We start from the raw sequence: 14586 nt of genomic DNA, 5'->3' as shown, positions 1-14586 counted from the left end.
CAAATGAATAGCGACTAGGTACTCAGGAAAGATGGGGTTAAATCTAAATATGAAAATGGTATGCAGGGTTATAGGTATCAGCATTTCATGAGTGCCTGCCTGTGGCATTGAAGTCTTTCAAGTTCTAAGGTTATGAATTACCACTGATGTATCAGCACTTTATCAAAGCGAACATGTCCACTTTATGAGATTAAGCAGCATACTCCTTAGATTCATTAATACAATACAGACAATTCTGAACTCGGAAATGGATGGATAAAATATAAAAAATGAAAAGGAAACAAGAACTTACATGCTGCAGCAATTCAATCTAAATAATGACAAAATCATGAATCAATGAAGTAGATAAGGAGAGAGATGACAATACAACCCACTAGGGTGGAAAATCTCCAAGTTGTTAAACATATTATAATCACTACAATGCAACAAGAATGTTCATTTGCATAAAGCTTAATTCAGTTTTCAAATCCTGATAGTTTAGATGATAAGTCATCTTAATCCATATGGGAGTCCACATCTTAAAATGGTTCGACATGCAACTCAACGTTGGAGATCAAGTCATACCAGTGACCGAAGTTAGCAAATCAAAACACGCAAAAAACATACCATGAGATGATCATGGCATGGAAACCACTCTACCTTGAAAGACTTTCTTCTACTTTATAAATTGAACATCCATTGACACGAAACTGGTATGAAGGGAGAATTGATAATGCAAAAGGAATTTTATATAATTCCACTGTCAGAAATACCCAAAGATGAGAGACACTACATTTGTATCCTCCAAATCCCATAGAATCTCAGTTTTATATATATATATATATATATATATATATATATATATATATATATATATATATATATAAACCTTAAACGATCTATCACTACCAAAAAGCCCAATGTAGGAGATGTGAATGGATCGAGCACTGTTCTTTCTTAACAAGTGCCGCATTCTATGATGTATCTTGAACCCTAAGAGTCAAGCTCATCTATAGCAGTTGGCTGTACTCCTTTCAAGATCTGCAAAAAAAAAAAAAGCCACATTCTATGATATACAATGAATCCTAAGAGTCGAGCTCATCTACAGCAGTCAGCTATGTTCCTTTCAAGATCTGGAGGAGGAAAAGAAAACCAGAGAGAGAGGAAGGCCGGCAACAGCAGAGCTCACTGTGAATCTGGCTCCATATGTATGCAAGTATGCCCTCCGGCACGGTAAAGCTCGAGCTGATAAATGGCTTGGGGAAGCAACTCTTTCAAAGAAGCATGGTTCGCCACTGCACTACGGCTTACTGACTCGAGAGTCCCCAATGCCTTTGCACGTTCCAGAGCTTCATTGCTGGGGACATGCAATGCCAAGTAACAGAGCAGAACCAGCCCCGGCAACTGCATCTTCTCAACTGACCGCAGCAGTCTCATCAGCCGTGGCACCCCGTCGAACTCCATGATAGCCTTGGAGTGCTCGACGCAGAGAAAATTCTCAGGGGAGGCAAACTTCCCCAGTGAAATGGCTGCCTCGGCGGCCACGTCTGGATTCCAGTGTCCGAGCTGCACCACGAGCGGCTGCAGAACCCGGGTCTCCCGGGCTGGGAAAGTCCGCGCCAATGAGCCCAGAGACCTAATGGCCAGAATCTGAAGCAGTGGGCTGCTCCCCTCCTGCGCTACTCTCAGGAGCTGATCCACGACCGCCTTGGCAGCCAGGGAGTTCATCTTGAAAGCCGAGCGACGGAGGTCGGCATCGGACTCGGCGGCAGCGGCAATCTCCGTCACGGTCATCAGGCAGTTGAGCTGAAGCTCGCCGGTCTCCCGCTCGATGAGCATGGACAGGCAGAGCAGCCCCTTGGTCTCGGTGATCTTGCGGCTGTTGGAGACGCAGTTCCGGGAGAGCATCCACAGGGCCTCGGCGCACGCAACCTTAAGCTGGAGCTTCACCTCTGGGCTTTCATTCTCCCACTCCCTGCGGCGATGGTGGTGGTGGTACCAGTAGGCGTGGTGGTGGTCGCGAGAGGCCGAGACGCCTTTGCCGTCGGGCGGATTGGAATTGGAACTGGAGGACGTGACGTCGCGATTGATCCGGACAAGGGAGGGGATGCTGGTGGCCTTCTTGGAAGGGAGGCAGGCGTCGTCCAGCGGGACCTCGAAGGAGAGGAGGGAGACGAGCGGGCGGATGGCGTTCTCCTGGGCAAACTCCTCCTGGGCGACGGGGTCGTGGGCGGCCATCCGGGCGACGAGGGCGGCGAGGCTGGCCTGGAGGCGCATCGGGGCGTCGGTGAGGACCTGGACGACGGCGGGGACGGCGAGGTCCGCGAGGATCAGGGAGACGAGCTCGCGGTCGGCAGCGAGGTTGACGAGGGCGGTGGCGGCGGCAATCCGGCCGTCGGGGGAGGCGGCGCCGTCGCGGAGGAGGGCGAGGAGGGGCGGCACGCCGCCCTCCTGGATGATGATCTTCTTGTTGCGGCCGCTGTCGAGGGCGAGGTTGGCGAGGGAGGCGGCGGCCTCGGCGCGTTCGGAGGGGCGGGCGTCCATCTGGACGGCGGCGATGCAGGACCAGACCCAGGATAGGATGGGGTCGGTGGAGGCGATGGGCGGCAGGCTGAGGATGAGGCCGCCGCCGCCACCACCACCGTCGGAAGGGTCGTCGGAGGAGGAGTAGACGGAGAGGAGCCAGCGGAGGTCGCCAACCGAGGCTTCGAGGAGGGCGAGGGCCTTGCGGAAGTCGGCGGAGCCGGTGGTGATGGAAACGACGCGGTAGAGGACGCCAGAGCGCCGGCAGCGGCGGGCGAGGGAGAGGGCACGGTCGAGGCCCTTAGAGGCCTCGCCGGCGATGCGGAGGGCGGGTCGCTCGTACGGGTTGGGGATGGCGGAGAGGCGGCGGACCGCAGCGCGGAGCATGTCGGCGAGGAGGTCGGCCTGGCGGCCCATCTCGGCGCACTCGGTCTTGAAGGACTCGGCCTCGCCCACGGCCTTGCGGACCCGCTCGGCGAGGAGGATCGGAACGGAGAACTCCTCCTCCACCCTCCTCGCGCCGCCGGTTCCGGGGTCGACTCCGGCGCCGGGACCGACGACGCGGCCATTGATCGTGGACATCATCTTAGAACCCAGTCTATCTCTCCAGTGGTGGGTGTGGCGATGCCCGGAGTCGAAGGAGGACTCGGAGTTTCCAGTTTCCAGCATGTGAGCGCGAAGGGTAGGAGAGAATTCGACAAATGGCATCGCTCCACAGCGGAAAATTCTGGTACGATTTGATGTCTTTGTGTCCTCTGACACACTAAATCATATGGTCGATTACCAGATCGTGCGAATCCATCCGTAAATCTACTAAAATCCAATAAATAGAAACAAACATAATTTTGTAATTTTCACTGGAACGACAATCATAAAAGAATTGAGAAATCTTTAATAAATGGATCATAATAAAAGCATAACTAAATATATCGATATTTTTTCTGGAATGAAATGGCCAGGGAATTAAAACACTGAACCAATCAATACTTTCCCAGTGCAGATACATTGCATTGAGATACCGAAGGTGTACACTCCCAATATGACAACCATCCATAAATAATTATGCCATTCATATCATATTTTAAACTACAATCAATTCTAAAAAACTATTTTAGTATTTACATGCTTGTACCTGGTTTTCCGAATTACTTCAACACTCACATGCCTGCAATTAATTCTTGAAACTGCTCCACGAATTCTTTATATCGAGCATTAGTTGGTCATAAAATATATTTATGAGGAGCATGGTTGGGCTGATCTTAGTAACCCAAATTGTCCAATTTTATTTTATAACTATATCCGCACCGCCACTCATGAATTAGAAATTAGAATAAACGGATACCTCCTTGGAGATTTAAAAGTTATTAAATTTCCGAAAAGGCTTGGTAACTTATCTTCATGATTATTTTGAAAATATTTCAGATTTATCATAATAATAGTTGCTTAACGGTTATATGATTAATTTAAAAATTATTAAAAATCTTAAAAAATCTTAATTATTTATCTCAATAATTCTGAAAAATATTCTGGATTTATCATTACTAATCTCGACATGAGTAATTATTATTATCTTGGTACAATTTTATTTCACTTTTTTTTTCTTAATTTTTGAGTAATCTTAGCTTTCCAACTTCTTTCTTTCTCTATATTTTGCAATTGATTTACTTGATTCTTGTTTTCGGATCTAAATTTATTTTACCCTAGGACACCAATATGAGAAAGGCCATTTCAGAGTCTAAATCAAGCCACATTTGAAATGAACTATTCCTTCCAAAGCTTTAATAATATATTCGTTATACAATGTATAAAAATTATTTTTTTACAATAGACATATGACCTAATGTTTACATGTTGGTCGAATCTCTCCACCGATTGGAATGCATGAAAATGCGAAGAATAACATATGGAGATCATTAGCAGTTTATAAGCGCGTCAATACGTCCAAACATTGAGTCGGCTACGACAAAAATATGATTATTGTAGTAGTTTGGTTTTTTATCTGAATTCATAAATATTTTTTTCTTTCCATGCAATTTGATGAGCTTAACTTTGGTAGATGTTTGTATAACCAAATTGGACATGTAGTTTTTACTAAGATTACAATCACCTCTGTCAAGGTCGTGGTTGTTTCAACTTCCAAACGCCACGCTCGCCCTTAATCCGTATTTCTTTCTCAATTCTCATTACAATCAATAAAGATGTGACAAGTGTAGGGAGGATCTAGAGAATCCACTTTGACCCCGACAAACAAGTCTTGCCGTCATTATGGTCCAACCCGACTCTTAAAGCCTGCCGTGTCTCACTTCTGGTTACGCAGCCGGCCTTGACCAACGCCCACCCCTCGAAAGTTCTTCCCCAGCCCCTCAACCAACCGTCACGTGCCACGTCATCTTAAATGACACCACTCGGCTCGCCATTCGCTGCATAATTACCCTTGGACGTGGCCGCGCGTCGCTTTCCAGTTATAACCGTACCCTGGACCGTCTCCAGATTTGTATGAACCAACCTATTTGCTGAATTTCCACGGCATTGTGCCTATCGACAAAGATAGAACTAAGATGGCGTTGTGATCAGGACCAAAATTTTAAATTAATTATTATGGGAAAGGATGTTAGCATTTAGGACGGAACTTAGAACAGCATGAAAAAAACTCTCCTGTGTGATATGAGTGCTAGAGATGGCGTGTATTATCCTCGAGAAGACTCAACTGTAGTAATTGAGCGCATTCTAGAAGCAAGGCAGGCGGCTGAGCACCCGCTACTATGCAACATCCAATGGTTGCTAAAAAATACTGTGCCTTTCAGATAGTGCATATATTTCGTAAGATAAATTAAGCTATTGACTAAGCGGCCTTTTTTTTTTTTGCTGCCTATTGAAGAAATTTTTTTGGACTGAACATGCTTCTCCTCTCTACCGTATAGTGCTCTTCAGAATGTAAATATAAAAAAATTAATAAAAAAAAAACTTAATTCGTTATAGGATGCCGATTTTGCCCTCGGAGGTTTTTCCATAAACCGGGCGTAGCATTTCTGAAGGGGGAAGACCAAACGGCACGCCGATCCCAGAAGGGTTGGAGACGACGCGATACGGTCACCGCCCTGCTCCCCGGTCTATCGCCGCCTCCTTTGTGTCCGTTGCAGAGAGCCACACGGAGGGAGTCGTCGTGGCTCCACAACGGTTCCAGAGCCTCTCTCGCCGGAACATCCCCTCCTCCTCCTCCTCCACCGCCTCTCCTCCGCCCCGTTCCCGAACGCACCGCGAATCCCCTGCTCCTCCTCCTCCTCCTCTTCCTCTCCCGTTCTGGCAGCAGAACTGGTTCTTGTCCCTCCTCCTCCTGATGTCTCTCTCCTTCTTCGCTCTCGCCCTCTTCCTCTACTTGGGCCTCGATGTCCCCGAGGCCTCCTTCTCCCCCGCCTCCGCCGCCGCCTCCGAGGGCGTCAAGGTTGGTTCTTGGATCGGTCGCTTGTTAGCCCCAGCACCCCCTCCCCCCCTTTTATCTAATTTTTATCTAATTTTTATGGATTTTCTATTGATTTGTGGTAGATAACCTATGGGAGCGTGATCAAGCTGATGCACGAGAGAACTAAGTTCCGGCTGCACTCGCATGAGGTTCCGTATGGGTCGGGAAGCGGGCAGCAGTCGGTTACGGGGTTTCCCAATGTCGATGATTCCAATAGCTATTGGGTATGCGTTCTATTTCTACAACTGGATTTGATTCCTTTTTCTTGTTTTTCTTTCCTGAAGAAGAAGAAGAAGAAGAAGTATTGAATTTTGTGTTTGTTCATACTTGATGGGATTTGATGTTATATTAACGCTTTGGGCTGGACGTTGCATTTCTTCTTTAAAGTATTGGCCATTATAAAAAGTGGAGGTAATCCATCGATAGTGTTAAATGGAATATCATGCTTGCTCAGCCTGAGACACAGAAGGATAATCTCATATGAGATGATGATGATGATCCAGCTTGCACTTTTTTTGGAATGATAGTATGGTCATAGAATGCTTGTTTTTAACTGTTAGCAAGTATCTGGTTTCGGAACATCCGCATGGTGACTTATGTCTGAATGTCACTTCTTCATGCTCTTGATATTACTCGACTTGTGAAGGCACTGGTTTTTCATGAAGAGTTTTAATTGTTCATACTTAAGGGTTCTGCTGTAAGTCTATGTGCTAACTTGTCGTGCGACAAATTTGACGTGTAATAGTAGTGCAACCTTTTCGATGAATGCATGGTGGTCGTTATTGTCAGTTCTCAATTGGTGAGTGTGTGCCTCATTGCAAAGGCGAAGATTCTTTTTGCAACTTGTTTTGCCCAAGATGCAGGTGTTTGCCAGCGCCATATTCTTAGATAAACTTTCTAATTTCCATGCAGATTAGGCGGCACAATCAAAATTTAACATCAAAGAAGGAATTCCTAATGCTGCTGCCATTCTATTTGTCCAAGCCAAAGAAAAGGAACCGAAAAAGAAAAAAATAAAAGAAAAAATTTTCAACCAAGAACTCATAGATCAACCCTAGCTCCTCGTATCCTTCTTGATTTTCATTCTATCATAGTATTGAAAATGCATAAAAACTTACTTTTCTAAAGTCCATGATTCTACATATTATCATATGTTACTGCTGTGTATGAAACTGTCTTTGGCTTCAGATATGTTAATCTTATAAAGGCTCATCATTTTGCTTCTTTAATCCGATAAGCAATTGATGCTGAAGTCCCATTTCTAATCATGTCTTTGTCACTCTTTTCTCTCTTACTACTCACATCATATTGTTCCATCTAGATGTATCCTGGTCTTGTTTTAGGCATAAATATTCAAGTCCATGATGGATGGTGTAAAATGATGATCTTTGGTTACTTGTCCTAACATATGAATAAAATTCATGCATATTGCATGAATCACAACTATTTTATCCTCTTTTCGTATAGACAGATCCTCGTAAAAAGCTTCTAGGACATCCTTCTTTTTGGTCATCATGATTGATTGTGATTTTTCCAATGGAGGTTGACCTTTCTTATTAGAAGATCTCATCGTCTTTGGGATATTTCCCCGCTCTTTTGTTAGGTTTCTTGCATGAATTTTTTTAATCTATTCTTTTAGATGTTTCATTCTTGAGCTTGATGTCTTATCACGTGTGGTTTCAGATGAATCACTACTGCTAAAGTGGATTTTTGTGTTAGATAACATTGGTCTTGCTAATGCACTGTGTATAGATAATGGAAATCACCTTGGACATGCTAAACTAATGCTGCTGGTCAAGGACAACATAAATTTGTTTTCATTACATTGTATGCTTTTAATTCTACCTAGATAAGGTTGATCATGTGATCCTTCATGTTGCAGCAAAACGTGCCATTTTACCCAATCATGATCATTGATCTATATCGTTTGTTATAAGTGCTTCTCTGTATGATCATTTCACTTCTTTTTATGATTTTATCACTTCACTTCTTTTTACGACCAAATCCTCTATGGTCAAATTTCCATGTGCTAGTTCTGTGACAATTAGGTAGTATTCTCTTGGTTTTGTAGCTATTTACTAGTGTGTCTATGTCCTCAGCGATCCACTTCTTGCCCATTGCTTGGCCTAAAAGGTTTATCTTTCTAGACTGCATGCATGCCTCCATGATGTAGATAGCTTCACTATGATTTTTGTTTGATGCAAGGATTAAAGTACACCAGTATTGGTACATGTTGGGGACTGGGTCAGTACAATACCAGTACGATACCATGCTAGCACTTAGTATTTTTTTGTGGTGTCATTTCCAGTATCAATACCCGCTTTTTTCTCCTTTTTGTGTTTTCATGCTGTTCTAGGGTTGTTATAATATCTAAGGTTATTTTAGGGTCTAAAAAAGCAGTAGATTGAGTTTATGGTGTCGATACAGGTAAAGACACTGTTTTTCTAGGCTTCTTTACCTGTAAATTATTAGCATATAAACAAAGAAAATACACTGAAAAATACAGCGTGTGTGTTGATGCATACGCTACAAGAAATCCAAAATTTATGCTGAACAGAGACAATTTGGCAGGGCTTCTCTTTTGATTTGGTGATTTTGTCCACCTTTGCATGGGAAGAAATGAGAGTGGTGAGCATTTTTCCTTGGATCATGACCTCTTCTAGGCCTGGAGTCAGCTGGATCCACATTGACCTAGCCGAATTTGTGCTCTTCTAAGCTTTCCTTACTCTCTTTATCCCTGCTTGAATGCATAACATCAAAATCCAGAGACAGAAAACAAAAAGAAGAAAGAATAAGAAGCTATGTTGCTTTTGACTCAATATGGATTGGTTTCTAGCGAAACTTGCAGGTGCCAGTCTGTATCGTACCATTGTCATTCCATGGCCCGGATCCATACTGGTTTGGTACAGTCACCCAGTATGAACCAGATTTTCAATCGTATTTGATGACAATCTATCTTAAGATCAAATCTGAAAAGGGTTTGCATTTGATTTTGTTCCATACTGGAAAAGGTTGGATAGGAGATTTGATCAAATGTGATTGGACATAAGAGTGAATAGCTGGACCCGAAAACCTATTCAATGAACAAACATCAAAATCCACTGTGCTTTAAGCAAAAAGAGAATAATATAATTTTATCATTACATTTCTTAAATCTTTAGATGGCTTTATGTCTGCATATACTAACCATAATGATCTGAATCATGAAAACCAGAACAAAATCTGAACCATTGAGGTAACTTAATCCTAGTCCTTGAACTGAATCATGACTAGGGAAGGAAAAAGAGAAGATATTTACCTGTCTTATCTCTTGGAAAAGCTTAAAGGATTTGATAACATGGTTTAAGCATACTTGGATGCTTTTAACACAACCTGAAAGGGATGTTTTATCGAGGCACTCCATACACATATATACATATGCATGTGCATATGTGTTTGTGTACACATATAATAAAGAAGATGAATAAATTTTTGACTCTCATAAGTCATAAAGCTAGAAGTTACAGTTATGTCTTCTCATACAGTATTTATTTGAATATAAATGCAAACCTAAAGGCTCATTTAAATCCATCATTAATGTACCTATTCTTATAGTTTGTTTAATAAATTTGTTAAATCCTACATTTCACTTAGCACCAAAATATATGCGCTGAAGTTCTAGTTACCATGGGTATCTTTGCAGGTGGATACTGATGATCACTTCATGAAACAACAAAAATAACCGGTTCATGAAACAACGAAAATAGAGCTATCATGAAAAATTATCCTTTTAAATTTTTGTCTCTGATAGTTTTATATCATTTTAAAGGCTGTGATAATTGTTTATCTTATTTGTCTCTGCTTTGTCACTCACAATACAATAAATTCTGCAGATTGTGAAGCCTCTGCCGGATTCATCTGCTAAACAAGGTGATTCCATACCAAATGGAACGATCATACGATTGCAACATATGAGAACTCGAAAATGGCTGCATAGCCACTTGCATGCTTCGCCTATAACTGGTAATATGGAGGTGAGTAAAGTTTTGGATTTTCTTTTTACATCTTCCATTGTGACTCGGGGAATATATATGCTTATCATGATCTTCATCACAGTTTAATTTGATAGAGATAATTGTTATAAAAGTAATTATTCCAGTTTCCTTATATCCTTATCAATTGATAGTGGTTCTCATCTTGGTCCACCCCATTCTTCATGGTCTAAAATGTCCAAAGTGGCTATGACTAAGATTTCAGATGTTTGGGGCTTCTTATTATCTCTATATCAAATGATCACTCAAAAAATGGCTCTTCAGAATTTGAAGAAGAGGTTTGTTTATCAATTTGGATGGCTCACCATGATGTCCATTTTTCATCCTAGTTGATACAAATTGACATACTTAGAGATATCAACCAAAATATTTCTATATAATTGGTTGAGAAGTTTTCCCAATGCTGGCGAATCAAATCTAAGTCAAGATCAATTTGACATTCTCATAACCTTAACGTTTATTTTGTTACCTTGGGAAATATAAATTATTTCTATTTGACAAATTTTTTAATTATACAAGTTGTTGGCAATATCTTGATGATTCCAGTTTTTTAACTAAGCAGCCATCCTTACCATTTCTCTACTATCATTGATTTAATGTGGACAACAATTATGATCTGATTGTGTCTAAGAACCTTTCCTTCACAAAATAAAAAGTACCGTGTTATGAAATTCAATGAAAATGATTAAACGAAAAAAAGGTGTCATAAATATATATAACCTCCATTTTGTAATCAGATGAACAAACATGGACTTGATCATTTTGAACTTAGTGTAAATTGATATGAAAACCATCCACTTTTAAATACCCGATCTTGGGTTTTTTTGATTCAGTTGCCCAACAAGATTGCCCAGACTTGGACTTTAACAAGCTTGCAACAGGCAGAAATGCTCAGATCTCTTGCTTTTCATATTCCATTTTTCTTTTTCCCCTAACCTAAGTTGTAGAGCTTTTCGCTTTACCAACAAAGTTCCTTAATTTGATTCTTTCTAGTAATTACATCAATGAACCCTAGCTACCATTTGCTCCGGCTTAGTATATGGTCTGGATGCCAAAGGAAACCATTGTGCTATAGCTCTTGTTTTTTAGAAGTCTAGCTTGTAAAGCAACAATGGCTCTTTTTTTGGAATGACCTCTTTAAATATGGAGAAGAGGGTCGCATGCATGATCTCAAACTTTGACTTTAAAAACTAGATTATATTAGCTCACACTTTTGCAATTTGAAGCTTCTTGGATGTTTAATTGTTTAGAAATATCAACATCAAGCTACTCATGGCTCATAGTATACTTGACGTACAAATTTGATCAATCAAATCATACCATGCTAATACCTTTGGTGCTGATCCAACTTGTAAGAATGACCATGCTGATTAGTCACAATGAACTCAGTAATATTGAACATCGCAATGACTTGTTGTAATGTAAGTTGATCCTATGTTTCATACATTGAATGACTACATATAGCAAGTGTCTGATATATCAGTTTGCTTTTTTGCTATTTCAGAGACATGCCACTATATGATTTTGTTAACTCTATTGGTTATGTGCAACCTTGATTCATATTCTTTTCAGTTCAAGCAGAGTTGAGGCTTGTCCAGCCCAACCTTCTTTTGTCTTAATTGATACCATTGATAATGCCATGTGTGAATCCATTACGCCATTAGCACTCGATGCACATTCATGTTATTGCTGTGACAGATTATCAAGTACATTATATTACCTGAAGAAGTTTAATTAATCAGGGATAGTCAACCGCTGAGGGGCATATTTGGTGTTTGTGAGAACCAATATTTTCATTCATATTATTATTGAAATGAAGTTTATGTTAATGTTGATTTATGATGGTGTGATGATGATGTCAATGTTGATGTGCTACCTCTTGTTATGCTTGAACCTATCAAGTCATATCATAGTGAATATGATTAATCATTTCATTATATTTCTCTTGCATTTCTTTCCTATGTGATTTGAAATGTTGTTCTTGAACTTCTTGGATATTGGTAAAAGATCACACAAATATGTAGGTTCATGCATATAACTCATTTATTTTTACAATCACATGCCTGGTTACTTGAATTGGGAGTGGATGTGCGTATATGGAAGCTAATCTTTTAAAAAGTTCTAAAGTAAGGAAGATTTTAGAAAGTGGGTGCAACAGCAAGTTTGAAGAGAGATCCCAAAAGCGGGTACAATTTCCTACATAGAAGTTTTTTGGCTACCAAGACATTTCTAGCCACTCTATTGTTGTCTCCAGAATTGGCACCTGTATTGTCAAATGCTTGTTTCTGTTTGTCCATGCGACACAGCAAACTTTGAATGTATCAGTGAAAACTGAGCGATCGACTGTTCCAAGTGGTGACTGTATGTATTAAACGAATTACTACACTAGAGATTTTATTTTGTTTATAGTTATATATAACTGAAAAGACACCTGCTAATATGTAGGAGTTCAGAATTAAGAAAAATCTCTTATGAAGTTTTCAAAGTTAAGGATGTCAATATAAACAGGGAGGTATGCAAGTAGATCTGTTTACCAGGAAGGATTCATAAACAACAAACATTGTACCATCTATTTGTGCTTGGGTGTGTGCTTCCAACGTGGCATTTCAGCCTATAAATCAGATGGTTGGCCATTATATTTACAGCCTTGGGTTTGTGGGTCCAGTCCCTGCATTGAGGGTGGATTCAACCTACGGAACTGACATGGTAGGACTAAAGTTCTTTGTCTGCGCATGGTCGGGGTTGTTATACGGGAGGGATTAGGTGTCTGCAATGGAAATTGAGTTTGTTACTCCTAAATTTGGGTGGACAACCTTATAAATATGGTTGCCAGGTGCTGACTAAGAGCAAGCACTTCAAACTTGTCAATCTTGATATTTCTTAGATCTGTACCTTTATTTTCTTACTGGAAGAACATATAGAATCTCAAAATTTAAAACAAACTATCCTTTGGTTTTTTCACTCAATGGATATTGCATGTTATAAGCGGCCTCCAAAATTTGATCACTGCTCTTCTGATGAAAACTGCATGGCATGTTGATGATGTGCTTTCCATGTTTTAAAATTGTGTGTTTTCAGTTTTCTATATACCCATCATTCCCTTTCAAAATCTGCCCCTTTTTTTATTGTCATAATTCTGGAAAGTAACTTTCCTGGTATTTATTTTACCATACCTATAGATTAGCTGTTTTGGAGGTGATGGCGAGTCAGACACTGGAGATTACTGGCGGTGAGAAACTGCTTTTGACCTTAAAGGATTTGACTAGCATTCAACTCATGCACCAAAATGGCTTATCCTATTTGGTCTTGGCCTTCTTTTTCAGGCTTGAAATTGAGGGGAATGGGAAATCCTGGAGACAAGACCAGAGAGTAAGGTTGCGGCATGTTGATACTGGTGGTTATCTACACAGTCATGACAAGAAATACTCTCGTATAGCCGGTGGGCAGCAAGAGGTAAAATGATATTTTAGGTTTCCACATCATTGTGCATGTTAAATCCTATTTGTGTGTGCATGGCCACTGGATTTAGCCATATCATTTCTTTGCCAAAGAAATATATTGGAACAGTAATATGGAAACCACTCTGGTGGAAGATTCATGTAATTCTTTTCTCCTTCCAATTATGGTAGGACCAAGGATTTAAAATTTCTCCATCAACCTTTGTCATCGAGCTTTTATTACTACTTGCATGGGGGGTATTTGTTCGGCTTACTGTAGGTTTGATGTCCTTGCAGGTCTGTGGTGTTAGAGAAAAGCGTCCTGACAACATCTGGTTGGCAGCAGAGGGTGTCTATCTTCCAGTAAATGGAAGCAAGTAAACAATCACTTCATTTTGCTGAAGTTGCAATGAGGTGCTGATAGCCAAACAGGACAGTTATCAAAGTGCCATTACTGGTGAAGCTTCTGTTGCTGATGTAGTAACTAATACTCTTATACGTCGAGATGGTGACAGATATTTGTATCAACCTTCTGAATCAGACTAAGCTTATACCAATTAGTCAGGTGCAATAGAACCCTTCTTGTGACACAGTAGTTACTGTTCTATGTATTTTGCTTTGTTTTTGATGTCTGCTATTTACCAAGCTAGTTGATCGTTACTCTTGGAAGAAAATAGAACCTAGGGCAATCTATTATGGAACATCAAAAATTTTTGGATCCATTGGCTGGTACAGATTCTAGACGCAAACATGGGGAGCAATGAGAATCCACAACACGCATGCTCGCAAAGCAGGGTACGGTTGTTGCATCACAAGAGGACTATCATCAGGACAAGCCTTACTCCGAGCTTGTGATCAACCATGGTAGGGCCTGATCGGATGCTTGATGAGTTTTTGGATAAAAATTTTAAATTAAAATATGATTTGCCATGTTTGTGGAGAAGGAAAAAAAAATCAGGAGGGGGTTACAAAAAAAATTTAGGAGAAGCTTGTATATGGATTTTTTCGGATGAAAGAAAGGGAGGGAGACTAGCTGCATTAGAATTTAGGAAGGTCTCAATACTTAAGAACGCATCCTCCAAGAATCCAACGTAGAACCTTTAATTGTTATTTGGAGGGGTATGACAAGGGGTCATTCATGAAGATATATATATAT

At 40.8% G+C, this 14586-nt stretch overlaps 2 protein-coding genes across 2 annotated transcripts; one reads left to right on the top strand and one right to left on the bottom strand.

Annotated features, from left to right (window-relative positions):
• Positions 1–706: 706 nt before the first annotated feature.
• On the bottom strand, positions 707–3380 carry LOC103712246 (uncharacterized). The gene has a single exon (XM_008798728.5). The coding sequence runs from the start codon at positions 3208–3210 to the stop codon at positions 1165–1167; it is 2046 nt and encodes a 681-aa protein (XP_008796950.4). The 5' UTR covers positions 3211–3380; the 3' UTR covers positions 707–1164.
• A 2162-nt stretch (positions 3381–5542) lies between these two features.
• LOC103712239 (stromal cell-derived factor 2-like protein) lies at positions 5543–14058 on the top strand. The gene is made up of 6 exons (XM_008798715.5): positions 5543–5944; positions 6046–6186; positions 9835–9975; positions 13173–13222; positions 13317–13446; positions 13728–14058. Exons 1-6 carry the CDS (start codon positions 5840–5842, stop codon positions 13809–13811), a joined length of 651 nt encoding a protein of 216 aa, XP_008796937.1. The 5' UTR covers positions 5543–5839; the 3' UTR covers positions 13812–14058.
• The last annotated feature ends 528 nt before the right edge of the window (positions 14059–14586 follow it).

Source organism: Phoenix dactylifera, chromosome 11 (assembly GCF_051530095.1).
Source record: "Phoenix dactylifera cultivar Ajwa chromosome 11, Ajwa_hap1_PhDact_Kaust_v1.1, whole genome shotgun sequence".
Classification (NCBI taxonomy): Eukaryota; Viridiplantae; Streptophyta; class Magnoliopsida; order Arecales; family Arecaceae; genus Phoenix; species Phoenix dactylifera.
The sequence above is the reverse complement of the archived record's forward strand: the minus strand, read 5'-3'. Positions and strand labels throughout refer to the sequence as shown.